This window comes from Sinocyclocheilus anshuiensis, unplaced genomic scaffold, assembly GCF_001515605.1.
Source record: "Sinocyclocheilus anshuiensis isolate Anshui unplaced genomic scaffold, SAMN03320099.WGS_v1.1 scaffold75, whole genome shotgun sequence".
NCBI classification, from domain to species: Eukaryota; Metazoa; Chordata; class Actinopteri; order Cypriniformes; family Cyprinidae; genus Sinocyclocheilus; species Sinocyclocheilus anshuiensis.
Window position 1 is genome coordinate 1,224,564 of NW_015549634.1, and position 15,070 is coordinate 1,239,633.

The 15,070-nt window shown below is 35.0% G+C and overlaps 2 protein-coding genes across 4 annotated transcripts in view; both read left to right on the plus strand.

Annotated features, from left to right (window-relative positions):
* LOC107659697 (elongation of very long chain fatty acids protein 6) overlaps positions 1-6,185 on the plus strand; it is a 6,722-nt gene extending 537 nt beyond the window's left edge. Inside the window, exons 1-4 of one of the 3 annotated variants that reach the window (XM_016448722.1) lie at positions 450-525; positions 792-923; positions 1,729-1,928; positions 5,601-6,185. In XM_016448722.1, coding sequence (XP_016304208.1) covers positions 515-525; positions 792-923; positions 1,729-1,928; positions 5,601-6,031 — 774 coding nt within the window. In that variant the 5' untranslated portion in view covers positions 450-514 and the 3' untranslated portion in view covers positions 6,032-6,185. Of the gene's footprint in view, positions 1-449; positions 526-791; positions 924-1,728; positions 1,929-5,600 lie in introns of those variants that run through there. The other 2 variants (XM_016448720.1, XM_016448721.1) reach the window with 2 other exon arrangements.
* Positions 6,186-7,740: 1,555 nt separating this feature from the next.
* Positions 7,741-13,689, plus strand: LOC107659675 (transmembrane protein 150A). The gene is made up of 7 exons (XM_016448684.1): positions 7,741-8,063; positions 8,726-8,773; positions 9,103-9,189; positions 9,275-9,342; positions 10,227-10,354; positions 12,273-12,450; positions 13,308-13,689. The coding sequence occupies exons 1-7, from the start codon at positions 7,936-7,938 to the stop codon at positions 13,505-13,507; spliced, it is 837 nt and encodes a 278-aa protein (XP_016304170.1). The 5' UTR covers positions 7,741-7,935; the 3' UTR covers positions 13,508-13,689.
* The last annotated feature ends 1,381 nt before the right edge of the window (positions 13,690-15,070 follow it).

A 15,070-nucleotide genomic window follows, 5' to 3' on the forward strand; every position in this document is an offset into this window, starting at 1 on the left:
CACATAAAGTCTGATATGCAATACATTATAATACTTATTATATAATAAAAAAATAGTAACAGACAGTACAAGACACTTAAAATGTGCAATGTATGTCACATTTCTAACATGAATTCTGCTTTAAGCTTTCATAAAGTCAGTAGGTAGTATGTTTAAACACTCCTTACTCATTAAAATGAAGCAATAAAGTCTGAGAGAATCACCTTTTGACCTTTCATCTTAAATATCACATTAACAAACAAGAACTGATGATTCAGTGCATTAATGTGTGTGCCTGTGAACTATATAAGTGTTCAGACAGTTTTACAGGAGATTTATGACTCTGCTGTGATTGATGGATCGATGTCGGTGATAAGACAGGTTCACGAGGACGGCACAGATTCACTCACCTTTGACCTTTCAGCTGATTGTGACGTCAAGATCTGCCCATGTTCAAATAAAGCGTCCAAAAACCTTTTATTTGCAGGTTCAGATCAGGACAGAGTGGTTATATATAAACCTGTTGAGCTCTTGAATGAGCTTGAGGTTGTCCTTTGAATTAATTTATTATTTTCTTCAATTTTTACATCTTTTATTGTATTTTTTAAAATTTATTTTATATTTTAAAATATTTTTATGTAAAGCACTTTTGAATTACCGGTATGAATGTATGCTATATAAATAAATTTATATGCGCTACATAAATAAGCCTTGCCTTGCTGTCACTTTTATTCTTTGATATCCACACATATATGTAATATCTCTATGTATATGATTTCATCAGGTCTTAAAGTGAATCCTGTGTGTTTCAGGGGAGCAGCGTTTGTACTGTCGGGTGTGTATGTGGTGGTTATATTTCTTGGACGTGTCTTTATGAAGGACAGACAGAAGCTGGAGCTGCGGAAGCCTCTTATGCTCTGGTCATTAAGTCTGGCCATATTCAGGTGAGACGCCTGCCGTCTGATAAAATCATACAGGAACTGCGAGATATTAACTCAGAATTGCAAATCTGAGAAAAACAGTAAGAATTGTGAGATAAAAAGTTGCAATTGCTTTTTTATTTTATTTCATATTCTGTGGTGGGGGAAACAGAATTGTGAGATATAAACTTGAGTTTACACCGCGCAATTCTGACTTTTTCTCTGAAGTTTGAGTTTTATCTCGCAGTTCTTAGAAAAGTCAAAACATTTTAGAATTGTAAGATGTCAACTCAAAATTATGAGAAAAAACTGTTAGAATTGTGAGATATAAACTCAGAAATCAGAGAATTTTTTTTGAATTGCCAGATGTAAACTCAAAATTGCGAGAAATTTTCATAATTATGTGTGAGATGTAAACTCAAAATTGCGAGAAAAAATCATAAGTGTGAGATGTAAACTCAGAAATCTGAGAAAAATAATGTTAGAATTGTGAGCTGTAAACTCAGAACTGCTAGAAAAACACTAAGAATTCTGTTTATATCTTGTAATTCTGTGGTTATGCATCACAATTCTGTCCTTTTTTCTCAGAAATGTGACAAAAAAGTCATTGTGAGTTGCATTTATGCCCATTTAAATTTTTTTAATGGGCCTCCATGAAGGACCAGAACTAACCCTTGTATTGTGGCGGTGAGTTTTACTCTGTTTTGATGAGAAGTCTCTTGGATCAGATACGAGCTCAGTTTGAGGTATCTCTCCTCTGTGAGTTCTCTTGATTCTCTGAATGGAACAGATATGGTGTGTTTCCTCATTGCTGTTGTCTGTCTGTCAGTATAACGGGAGCGATGCGGACAGGCTGGTACATGTTCAATATGGTGAGGTCACGCGGGCTTCAGGAGTCTGTGTGTGACACGGAGTTCTTCGGCGCCCCTGTCAGCAAGTTCTGGGCGTTTGCCTTCACTCTGAGTAAAGCGCCTGAGCTCGGTAAGACTTTCACATTAACTGCTGACTCTGTGACTGCTTTGGATAAAAGTGAGTAAATACAGCTCATAATTCATCCATTATTCCTTTGTTCTTCAGTGAAAAGAATTGGAACTGGAGTAGGAATTACTTTGAAACTATATTCACTTAGAAACTGCTAGTAAATTTCACAAATAGTTACAAAGAAACGTGACGCTGGAGCACAAAAGCAGTGTTAAGTCGCTGGGGTATATTTGCAGCAATAGCCAACAATACATTGTATGGGTCAAAATTATACATTTCTCTTTTATGCCAAAAATCATTAGGATATTAAGTAAAGATCGTGTTCCATGAAGAGATTTTGTAAATGTCCTACTGTAAATATATCAAAACTTAATTTTTGATTAGTAATATGCATTGCTAAGAACTTCATTTGGACAACTTTAAAGGTGATTTTCTCAATATTTAGATTTTTTTGCACCCTCAGATTCCAGATTTTCAAATAGTTGTATCTCAGCCAAATATTGTCCTATCATAACAAACCATACATCAATGGAAAGCATTCAGCTTTCAGATGATGTATAAATCTCAATTTTGAAAAATTTACCCTTATGGTCCAGGGTCACATATGGCAAGTGACACATTGAATTAAACATGAAATTTTGAAGTTGAAAGACTGAAATTGTATTTTCATGTAAAACATACTCTATTAATATTTGAAAAATAATTTTTCATAGTGCAAAATCATGCATATTATGTAAAGGTGTTTGGAAAGTCTGGCAGGTGTCACAGTTTTAGATTTTTATTTTTTAACGCCTGTAAAGTACAGAAAATCATTCAGACCTTTAGTTTATTTAAACTTTAAACTCGAACCCCCAACATTTAACACCTAAAATTAATGTTCCGGGTCCAAAACATTTATGCACTGCATTTGTGACACTCTGTTGATTATCATAAATAATTATGACTGTCCAAGAACAAACAAAAATTGCATTTACAGTTTGTTGTAAATGGCTTAAAAGCAGAAATGTGACACTCATATTTTTGTGTTATTATACACATTTAAATGTGTTATTTGAGATGTAAAGTGTAGTGGTAAGAATACTCGTCTAACCAGATTAACTTGTGGTTATGTGTTATGGGTACTAGTTTGCTTATGTAAACATCTTCATGAATATTTCACCCGAAAATACAAGAAATTATATTTAGCATCAGCAAAATTAAGCCATTTATTTATTTATTTGCATTGTGATATTTTTCATGACAATTAAGCACATTTAAGCTTCATGTTCTCATTATTATAACATAAAAAAATTGAAACATCTATATATTATTTAATTTGTAAAGCATTTACATGACAGTTGTACACTGAAAAAAATTGAGTGTATAAACAATTTTGACTCAAATTTCAGTAACTACAAAGAAATTGCAAATAACATATTGAATTAAACATGCAATTTCGAAGCAGAAAAACTGAAAATAATTTTCTTGTAATTAATCATATTCTTATTAGGGCCCAAGCCATTAAGGCACAGGGCCCTCTTGTTCTTCTAAGGATTTATTATTATTTATTATTTATTTTTTTTACATTCCGGGGTTTTTGGGGGCCTTAACATGCTCAAAAACTCTTGAAAATTGTTGGAATCTGCGGCCATTAGGACGCCGCAGAGGCTGGGACCCGGGCGTGGCACAGGGGCTCTACGGCACCCCCTGGAATACAGTAAGAAATAATAATTTGACACTCATTTGATACTGACCTATGACGTCCTGTGACATGACATTCATCTGAATTTACATCATCTCATAGATTTGACTGTTGTGATTCTAAAAAAGAGTAACAGTAAAAAAACATAGCAGTAATTTTCTTATATCTTTAAAGTGCATTATCCAAACAAAACTTTTTACATATGGAGAACAAGTCATTCTTAGGAACATGCTTAGTTTCATAAATTTAAAATGCTCAGGGATGTTACAGACATTAACATTATACATTAGACAGACATTATACATTAACTATACATTTTAGTTAATAATGTAGTAGTACATTTTGAACATAGTATTAACTAAGATTCATAAATGCTATATAAATATTGTTCATGTTAACTAACATAGTTATTTAATGTTAACAACTAAAACCTTATTGTAAATTGTTACAAAAGTTTTATATATTATTCTCTTTCTGTGTGTGTGTGTGTGTGTGTGTGTGTGTGTGTGTTTGTGTTTGGCGTGGCACAGGGGCTCTACGGCGCCCCCTGGAATACAGTAAGAAATAATAATTTGACACTCATTTGATACTGACCTATGACGTCCTGTGACATGACATTCATCTGAATTTACATCATCTCATAGATTTGACTGTTGTGATTCTAAAAAAGAGTAACAGTAAAAAAACATAGCAGTAATTTTCTTATATCTTTAAAGTGCATTATCCAAACAAAACTTTTTACATATGGAGAACAAGTCATTCTTAGGAACATGCTTAGTTTCATAAATTTAAAATGCTCAGGGATGTTACAGACATTAACATTATACATTAGACAGACATTATACATTAACTATACATTTTAGTTAATAATGTAGTAGTACATTTTGAACATAGTATTAACTAAGATTCATAAATGCTATATAAATATTGTTCATGTTAACTAACATAGTTATTTAATGTTAACAACTAAAACCTTATTGTAAATTGTTACAAAAGTTTTATATATTATTCTCTTTCTGTGTGTGTGTGTGTGTGTGTGTGTGTGTGTGTGTTTGTGTTTGAGAGAGAGAGAGAGACTCTATTTTACACTCTTGGTTTAAAAGTCTCTTCATTTATATCTGTGATTTTGTCTGTAATACTAAGCTGTAATGCAGACAAAATTTTTCACAAATGCTTATAGATCCCTAAAATCTTATAGATAATTAAAGGTTTTGGTAACACTTTTAAATAAGGTCTCTTTTGGTTAACATTAGTTAATGCATTAACTAACATTAACTAAAAATTAACAATATATTTTTACAGCATTTATTAATTTTCTATAATGTCAGTTAATAAAAATATTCATGTTCATGTTAATTCACAGTACATAAGTTAACTTTACATTTTAATAATGTATTAAATTTTGAACTTAATATTAATTAACATTCATAAATGTTATGTAATTTTCGTTTTGCAACTTCAAAAACTATTTTTTTTTCAGTGTACAGCCTTTAACTTGTTAATTTAAATTGTAAAAAAATCACTGAATTACGGTATTTTTTACACTAAAATACAAGGTAATAATTGTTATGAAAATAATGTCACAATGCAAAAAAATCTTAATGTTCTTAAAATAGGCTTCATTTTATTAATGCAACATATGTTTTTCTAATGATTTTGGGGTGAAATGTGACTGATCAAATAACGTATAGTTACATCTCAACGCTTTCTAGCATCCTCATGCATATCATGTTACTGACTTTGCATTCTTACGATGGGAGTTAAAAGATTGCATAAAAGATAACTTCTGGGTGAAAGCAAGAACTGATCAAATGTACACCATGTGTTTGTAAACCTTTCAAACGCATGCATGTAAATGTAAAATAACTTCGCACAGATATGCTTAGCAAATGATTTTATTACCCTGCATTAATTTATGCATGCATAATAACTCTAGATTTCCATTATAAGTGCATTAGTGTCTTCGAAGGCCAGTTGAAATTATTTTTTGTGATATGCATGTCAAGAGTTGCTTGTGTTGTGTTTGTGGTGTTGTTCAGGGGACACGGTGTTCATCGTCCTGCGTAAGCAGCGTCTGATCTTCCTGCACTGGTATCATCACATCACCGTCCTGCTCTACAGCTGGTACACGTATAAAGACCGTGTGGCCGGCGGCGGCTGGTTCATGACCATGAACTACACCGTCCATGCATTCATGTACAGCTACTACACGGCTAAAGCAGCCGGCGCTTGTGTGCCGCGACCCTTCGCCATGCTGATCACGCTCATGCAGATCACGCAGATGCTCATGGGGCTAAGTGTCTTGGGGCTCCTCTACCTCTGGAAACATGACATCCACTGCTTCTCCACCATGCACAATATCATCTACGCCTCTGTGATGTACCTTAGCTACCTGCTGCTCTTCCTTGTCTTCTTCTATCAGTCCTACCTCAAGCGCTCTGGAGACGAGAAGAGAGAGAAACGAGAGTGAGAAAAACTCATCACATCCATCCTGTTCCTTTAAAATAATGCAAAACCATCCATAAAGGGAATTGAAAACACTAGTTTACACGCTCAGAGGTTAAATTAAGTTTAAAGAAGAAGAATGAAATAAAAGAAGAAATAAAAATAAAGCCTAGTTTTAGGACCATTAAAAAATTGGGGGAAAAAAAAATTATTTTTTTTTTAAATATGTTATATATATAAGTTATTTCACTTTAATTGCATAGAAAAGCACCTATACATTGCCATTAGAGTAAAATTACTAAACCTAAACATAGGATATGTATATATGCTTACGTAGGCATTTTTTAATGACAATTAGTGCACGTTAAATCTCCATGTTCTCATTATTTTAATGGAAGGAGTATTTCTTGTGCAGCATTTAAGTTGTCGATTTTATTTGAAGAAATTATTGAATTCCAGTAGCTATTTTTATAAGCTGTGCATAACTTGGTTAATTGTTATGAAAATATCACAATGCAAAAAAAATGGTAAAAAGTGTTCTTAAAATAGGCTTTATTTCATTCATGCAAAATATGTGATTTTAAATGTTTTTCTAATGGTTTTAGGGTGAAATGTGACTTTGATCAAATGTTCCTTTTTTATAAATGAATGAGTTAAACGTGTGTTAATGATACACATCTTGTGTGTTAAAGCATTGATTTTATCCCAGTGAAACAAAGCCACACATTCTCCTCTGATGACTGTAACAATGAAACCATTGATCGTGTAATGTTGACTTGTTACAAACATGAGTGATCAAAACCCTTCAAAACAGCAAAAAAATCCCAAAAAGTTGAGCTGCTGAATATTACAGTATATTCACACACAACTGCATTTGCCATAAAATGTCCAAATTTAATTTGCACAAAATTTCATTGCAAATGCAGACATGCAAGAAAGAATTTAAAAGGGTTTGCAGTTTATAGAGTTTAAAATGTTTAAAAGTGTCAGTAAAAATGAGCATATGCAGGTTTTCTCAGTATGTATTACTGTAAAACAGATGCTGCACGTGACATACAGTACTCTCTTTAGTGTGTTATATTTCAGCACTTCTGAGTCCTACACTTACTGTGAATATAGCACTTCAGTACGTCAGAAAGATCTATGTGTAACTCTAAACAAGTTTGTCTGGAGAACACAGAGTTGATATTGTGTTTGTGGTTGTCGAGGCCTGTCAGACGGTGTAAAGTCGTCTTTCTGGTTAGTCAACATACAGCATTTGAGCTGATCTGGTTGATTGTCAGAGCAGGTAGATTCAGGTGTTGTCTCAGAGATTCATTATCTTCAGTTATCGCCAGTTTATCTGTTCTTCTAGAGCTTAGCAAACATCATTTGAGTGTATTTTTCTCACCCTCTCTTTGTATGAACAATTAACCAAATGTTTTATTCATTTTAAAATATGAGTTTATTTGCAAAGTCCTGAAGGAACGTTCTGAAGCATGTGTTTATTAATAATAAACCTCTTAATAAACATATTTTTAGTTCTGTCATTTCTCAGATCTTTTGTTCAGAATCTCTTAAGAGTTCAAAAAAGTGGGGTCAGGCAGATTTTTTAATGTTATTGAAAGAAGTCTCTTGTGCTCACCGAGGCTGCATTTATTTGGTCAAAAATAATGTGAAAATTGTGAAATGTTATTAGAATTTGAAACAGCTGTTTTCTGTGTGAATCTCTGTTAAACTCTAATTTATTGCTGTGATCAATAGAATTTTCACTGAAGCCATATGGCGTTATTTTAATGAGAAATGCTGCCCTCTGCTGGACATGAGAGGAGAGGAGGAGCATTAGATCAGACCTCATGTGTTCCTCTCTCACTGTGTCTGAAAACACAGCACCAGACACTGACAGAAAACACTTGCTGTCATGTGTTGATCTGTGAGGTTTTACACTGAATGAAGATGAGTGGAGTTAGATCTGATGCAATGATTCAGAGAAGCTCTTCAGGACGAGGGAAAATGTCTCTGTGGTTTCTGGTTCCCATCAGTTTGCCTGTGTTCACACTGCCTGGAATCTGGATCATGTGAGTATTTATTAAGAGTTTATGTTAATCTGGCGATTTCATTTCAATAAAACCTTGAATGCATTTAAACTACAGAAGATGTGATTATTTTACTAAGAGTAAAGTACCTATTTCTGTTGCAGTGTTATTTTAGTATCATTGATATACTAGTTTTGTTTATATTTTAAATTAGATCATTTATATTTTCTGTTTTCATTTTTTTTTTTTTATATTAGTTTATTTATGTTTTTTTCTATTAGTTCATGTCGTGTAATGAATATTTTTTACGGTTTAAGTTCTACCGTAGTTAACAATAATGGCTGATATATTGAGAAAAAAGTATATTTTGGTTTTAAAATTGTATTGTATATATTACTGAATATATTGTAACTTTGTCTTAGAGAATTGGAGTTTATCCATTTAATCATAATGTTTATATTTAATCCTTAAATGCGTTTGCAATGTGTTTTAATTAAATGTTAGCTCGAGTGGAGTTAAATACCTTTCAGAAATGTATCACTTTGTTAACAGTTTCTATGCAAATCTTTTTGCAAAACTCATTTAGCAGTAATTAAGAATCAGCTTTGCCCAGTTGACCTGAAAACGTTTGTAAAGACATGTTGGATTTCTGAAAGTAGTCTGTACTCTTTTAACCTGTCTGTCTCTCTCTCTCTGTCTCACAGATATGCGATGGCCCTTTACAATCAGCACGTTTGTCCTGTGAATAACTGGTGAATATTGAACCCTCTCTCAGTGGAACACAGAGCATGCTGTGATTGATTTATTCAGATATCAATAGAATGTCCTCAACAATAATTGAATAAGATTTTGCTGAAGTGTTTGATTAGATCACATTGATTTTGAGGTTGAAGAGGTTTGACTGTCACGTCTCTGTGTTTGTTCAGATTGATCAGTCTGTTAAATGCCAAACTATACAGTTTTCTATCTCAAGAGTTTAGTTATCTCAATGTTAAAAATCAAAACCCTTGCAAAATCTTTGTTTTAACTTATTTTATGCATGCAGTCAGCAAATATTGTCACAGTATGTGTGTGTTTGTAGGGTATATAACTCAACCTGTGAGACGTCTTTGGTTCTTCAGAGCGGATCTGATCTGTGCTGCACGCTGGACAACATCCCACTCATCAGGTACCAAAACATCACATTTTATTAGAAGATGAGCAAAAATTATATATTGTCAGACATGTTTTTGATCCTGCTGATGTGTGTGCAGTAAATGTGGCGGTGTTCCTCCAGAGAGCTGCTGGTTCAGTCTACTGTGCAGCACTGCTTCATTCCTGGGTGAGTGATTCACTGATTCAGTTCTGAACGATAGAAACACTCATCTGACTCTACCAGCTCTTTCAGCATATTTAATCTGTTTTTGATGTGATTGTTCTGTTTTGTGTTACAGTAATTGTTATTGGTCTGCTTCGTGTGTTACAGTGACTGTGATTGTTCTGTTTGTGTGTTACAGTGACTGTGATTGTTCTGTTTGTGTGGTTACAGTGACTGTGATTGTTCTGTTTGTGTGCTACAGTGACTGTGATTGTTCTGTTTGTGTGTTACAGTGACTGTGATTGGTCTGTTTCATGTGTTACAGTGACTGTGATTGTTCTGTTTGTGTGCTACAGTGACTGTGATTGTTCTGTTTGTGTGTTAGTGACTGTGATTGTTCTGTTTGTGTGTTACAGTGACTGTGATTGTTCTGTTTGTGTGCTACAGTGACTGTGATTGTTCTGTTTGTGTGTTAGTGACTGTGATTGTTCTGTTTGTGTGTTACAGTGACTGTGATTGGTCTGTTTCTTACAGTGACTGTTATTGGTCTTTTTCATGTGTTACAGTGACCGTGATTGTTCTGTTTGTGTGTTACAGTGACTGTGATTGGACTGTTTCTTGTGTTACAGTGAGTGTGATTGTTCTGTTTCGTGTGTTACAGTGACTGTGATTGTTCTGTTTGTGTGTTACAGTGACTGTGATTGGTCTGTTTCATGTGTTAAAGTGACTGTGATTGTTCTGTTTGTGTTACAGTGACTGTGATTGTTCTGTTTGTGTTACCGTGACTGTGATTGTTCTGTTTGTGTGTTACAGTGACTGTGATTGGTCGGTTTGTGTGTTACAGTGACTGTGATTGGACTGTTTCGTGTGTTACAGTGAGGGTGATTGTTCTGTTTCGTGTGTTACAGTGATTGTGATTGGTCTGCTGCGTTACGCTCAACTCATCCATAAGCACAGCAACAGCGTGTTGAACATCGAGGGTCTGTTTGCCGGATGGCTCTGTGCTGCAGGACTCATGATTGTGGGAAACTTCCAAGTAAGAAAACAAGAACAAAGCAGCAATTCTCTTTTCTCTTTTTGAGAATTTCTCCATAGACACCATTATTATATTTTAATAAATAATATAGATTATTTGTCATTTTAATACACTACTTTCACCAAGGTTCAATATTTTAAAACTTATTTTACTGGATTATGATGTTTTTAACTCCTTTAGGGCTCTCTTTTTAAATTTGGGGGATACATATGAAAATAAATCTCCAGAATAGTTGATTTGGTAGAATGTTCTGGAACATCTTAAGTGCTGCTCTTCGTCCAGGCATCTCCTCCAGATCTCTGCCTGCCCCTTTCAAATTGTATCAACATAAGAACAAAGATGATTTGTTTTTCCTCATTCATTGAGACTTCTTTCCTGCTGCTATAGTTTATTAGAGCTTTGAATAAGCCCATAAATGTGTGTTTTTCTTTGCTTCAACAGGTATTATGAAATATATGATCAGATAAACACAGCTCACTGCACAGCGTCTCTCCTGTGCACGTCCGCTTATTGTGTGTTATTGCATAAGTGTGAAATCAAAGGCATTCGGCCGTTTGATGTGTGTCCGTCTGCGTGTCCTGCAGTGATAGAAGTGTGTGCAGATGTGTTTTAACTAAGCTGTGAAAGTGGTTAGAGATCTGGGATAGAAACTCAAGGGCTTCAGGTTCAAACCCAGACACACACACACAGGCTCTTAATGCATGGTTTTTCCTTCTGGAGCATCAGCGAGCGTTTGAACCTTCTGTAATAGTTGCATACAAGTCCCTCGGTTGTCCTCAGTGTGAAAAGATGGATCTCAAAATCATACAGTCACTGTTGGAAAGAGTTCAAATACACAAAAATGCTGGAAAACCAAAGAATTTGTGGGACCTTTTTCTGAAGAACAGCAGGCAGTTTAACTGTTCAGGACAAACAAGGGACTCGTGAACAACTATCACTAAACAAAAAAAAACACAGCTGTGGATCATTCAGCTAACAACACAGTATTAAAGGGGTCATATGATGCGATTTCATTTTTTCCTTTCTCTTTGGAGTGTTACAAGCTCTTGGTGCATAAAGAAGATCTGTAAAGTTGTAAAGACTAAAGTCTCAAATCCAAAGAGATATTCTTTATAAAAGTTAAGAGTTAGCCACGTCTACCTAAAACGGCTCGTTCTAACACGCCCCCACATGTCTACCTCACTATGTGGGAAGATTTGCATAACGCCGCCCAAATGTTCACGCAAAGAGAGAAGGCGTAACTTTTATTCTCACTGTAGTATTGTTGTTGCCGCTGCCGCCATGTCGTGAAGACGCTGTGTGCTTCGTTGTGAAAGCGAAACTACTTTGTTTGGTCTTCCAAAAGAGGACGATATCCGCTTCGTCATGCCCATCATATGACCTCTTTAAGAATCATTTAAGAATCACAGTCATTTTTCTAAATTCAACTATTATGTTCTCTTGTGTACTATATGTAAACAAACATCCTTTATGTGAAATACCTTATTCAGGTCAGTACTAAATAAACAATAACATCCCTCTTATTTTGGTAAAATAATTAGCATTTTGTATGTGAACTTTTGACTTCAACTGTGAATGTGATGTCGTTTTACATATTGATTTTTAGCCTCTTTTTTAAAGCTAATTTTAAAGCTTGTTTTTCTTCGTTTTAAGTCATGTTGCAAAGATGGAAGTGAGAACCAGTGGTCTAAATGATACAAATGGGCCAGTAGCTTTTTTAAAAAGTACACTTTTGTACCTTATTTACCACTAAAGGGTGCATGTTATTACCTTAAAGGTAAGTATTATAACCTAAACTGTACATATTAGTACCTTTGAATAAAGGTACCGTCCCAGTGCCAGATTTTGTGCCTTTTTTTCTGAGAGTGAAATGGGATTGAAACTGTAACTTGTGTCGACTCTGTGCTGTTTTCTGCAGGTGGACCATGCTAAAGTCCTTCATTATGTGGGCGCGGGTCTGGCCTTCCCTGGCAGTCTGCTGTTTGTGTGCGTGCAGACGCTGCTTTCGTACCGCGCAGCCGAGACGCCGAGAGACTTCCAGACGGCTCATCTACGGCTGACGCTCACCGCACTGGCCTTCACCACCCTCATACTCAATATCCTCTACATGCAGTGCTCATTAAGTCATAAAACTGCTCCATATGGCCATAAACGCTCACTGTAAAAAATAAATAGTTGAGACTTAAACTTAAAAAAATAAGGCAGACTTTTGAGTTCTCTCAACAATAGTTTTTTAGTTCTGCTCAGTAAAGATACAGAGCTTGTTTGGCCAACGTAAATTTGTTTGTTAACGCAATGCTGATTGTCTTATTTTGCTAATAGAAAAATTCTTGTTACAGCAACTTAAACCACAATTACTGTCATTGAGGTAATTAATTGTTTTCTGTTACCTGGAAGATAAAAAGAATGTGTAAAAAGTCACCACATTATCAGATATATGTTTGTTTACGAATGACAAACGATAATGGATAACTTAGTCTAATAAGTAGACAATGTTGTCTTTTTTTTGTAAAACAACTTTTAAGATAACAAGTGATTGAACATACTCTAGGCACACAAACCTCAAGACAGTGGCAATCAACGAATGTTAAAAAGATGAGCTCTTTACATCACAGTGCAACAAATAACTAACAATAATGACGAAACAACAACAAAAAAGTTTAAATGAAGTAGGCAAACAGCAAAGCAATAATCCTATAACAGTAACTGCATAATTTCTCACAAAGCCTTAACATTGCAACAATATGAAATTCTTTGTTCAGACAACTGTGTTTTGACTAGTTGGGACAACATTTGGGGTCATTTTGTTGGTCTGACAAGGGTTTTTATGTAGTTTCAAGAAAATAGCATTTTTTAGTATTTGAGACTCAAAAGGTTTCGTAAACTGGAAAATGTGCAGTTGCATTTTTTTTTACAGTGCTGTGCAGTTGTTCCTTAATGCTGTGTCCTGCAGGCGGTGTGTTTTTCATTCAGGAGAGTTTTGTTCTCCAGCACGCGGCTGCTATATTGGAGTGGATGTTTGCCATCATCGTGCTGCTGTTTTACAGCTCCTTCTCGCTCGAGTTTGGCTCCATCTCTTCAGAAACACTCGCCGCTCTGATGACGAGACGAGCCGGCGCGTCTGAGGACAGACACAGACTAGAGAAAGTCTAGACAAACGTCTGACGTGTGAACATCAGCCTAAAGAGAACATGAGGATTAACATGCAACCTGCTGGAAAAACCTTTACAACCTTTATCTGCATTACAGACAATCTGAATTTAAGAATGTAGAAGAATTGTAAAATTCTTTGTTAAAGGAACACGCCACTTTTTTTGAAAATAGGTTCATTTTCCGACTCCCCTAGAGTTAAACAGTTGAGTTTTACCGTTTTCGAATCCATTCAGCAGATCTCCGGGTCTGGCGGTAGCACTTTTAGCTGTAGCTTAGCATAGAGCCTATTTTCAAAAATAGTGGCGTGTTCCTTTAAGATTAACAGAGAATGCCTTGATGCCCTTTTAGGAGCAAAACATGAAATGCCATGTTTATGACTGTCTGGGAGTAAAATGTATAACTGTAAATACATAATTACGGAAGGGCTGTTTTGCGAAAAATGTGATTTCTCAAAACGAATGTGCACTTTAGTGTGGTCATTCATATACTGGCAGCTCTATTGGCAATATTTGCATATTTCTGTCTGGATTTATGATGAACTCGAGTTCAAGTGCTTAATAATTCAGTGTCCTGATATTCAGTTAACAAGTGTTCTTGAATCAGTCACTGTCTGTTATCAAGAAAACCATGTGTGAGCTTTAATTATATTACAATTACATTTTATTGTTTGCACTGTGCTGTCAATATATGTACCACTTTTCTACGGTAAGAAAGTTGTGTAATATTTTACTGGTTTATCTTCATGTCCACACAGCAAATATATCAGATTCATGACCTGCTGCTTCTTTACTGTTTATTTATTAAAATAGTTGAATCTGTTTTAGTATTTGAAGGAAGATAAGTTGAACAATTGAGTAATTAATTACTTTAGGCCTACAGTACGTGCTCATAACAATGAGAGAAAACGTTTTGAGATCAACATTTTTGCCTTATGATGTTATTTGTGCTTGATAAACGTTCTAATAAATGCTTTTGTAACCTTTAAATAATGTTCTAATCAATAAAAAATCGAACATTTAACTTTTCTTAGAATATTAAAAAATGGACGGTCAAACAACGTTTTATTTTGGGTGAAAATAAAGTTAGTAGAATGTTGTAAAAGCGTTTTTGTGACTGTTAAATAACATTCAGATCACGACAAGCGTTTTAGAAATATTAATGTTCCCACAACGAGTTTGTTAGCTGGGCTTGCCGCCTTTTTTTGTTTGTTTCAAGCCGGAAGTGTTTCAATGCTGCGCTGTTACCATGGAGATTGTAAACAAAACACGCTAATACAAAGCAACGTGTCAACCACTGATCTATAATAGAGAATTCATTATATATTGATGTTATAGTGGTGTCAACGCGTTAACGTTAGCGATAACACGCAATTTGACGGCGGTTTTTTAATGTTTGGATAAATAAACAGCTGTTGTACAGGTGGATTGTTTTGCTGAGATGGACTCGCAGTATGCCTCGCGGAGCTGATCGAGCAGAGACCGCCGGATCCCATCGAGTTCCAGAAATACAAGCAGAACCAGGAGCTCCAGCAACAGGTCTCACACTCACACTCACACTCACACA

Excerpts from the sequence above, each read along its gene's own strand:
- LOC107659675 (XM_016448684.1), top strand. The coding sequence starts at position 7,936 with ATGAAGATGAGTGGAGTTAGATCTGATGCAATGATTCAGAGAAGCTCT. Across the intron at positions 9,343-10,226 it reads CAGCACTGCTTCATTCCTGG|TGATTGTGATTGGTCTGCTG; the intron begins GTGAGTGATTCA and ends CGTGTGTTACAG. Across the intron at positions 10,355-12,272 it reads TGATTGTGGGAAACTTCCAA|GTGGACCATGCTAAAGTCCT; the intron begins GTAAGAAAACAA and ends TGTTTTCTGCAG.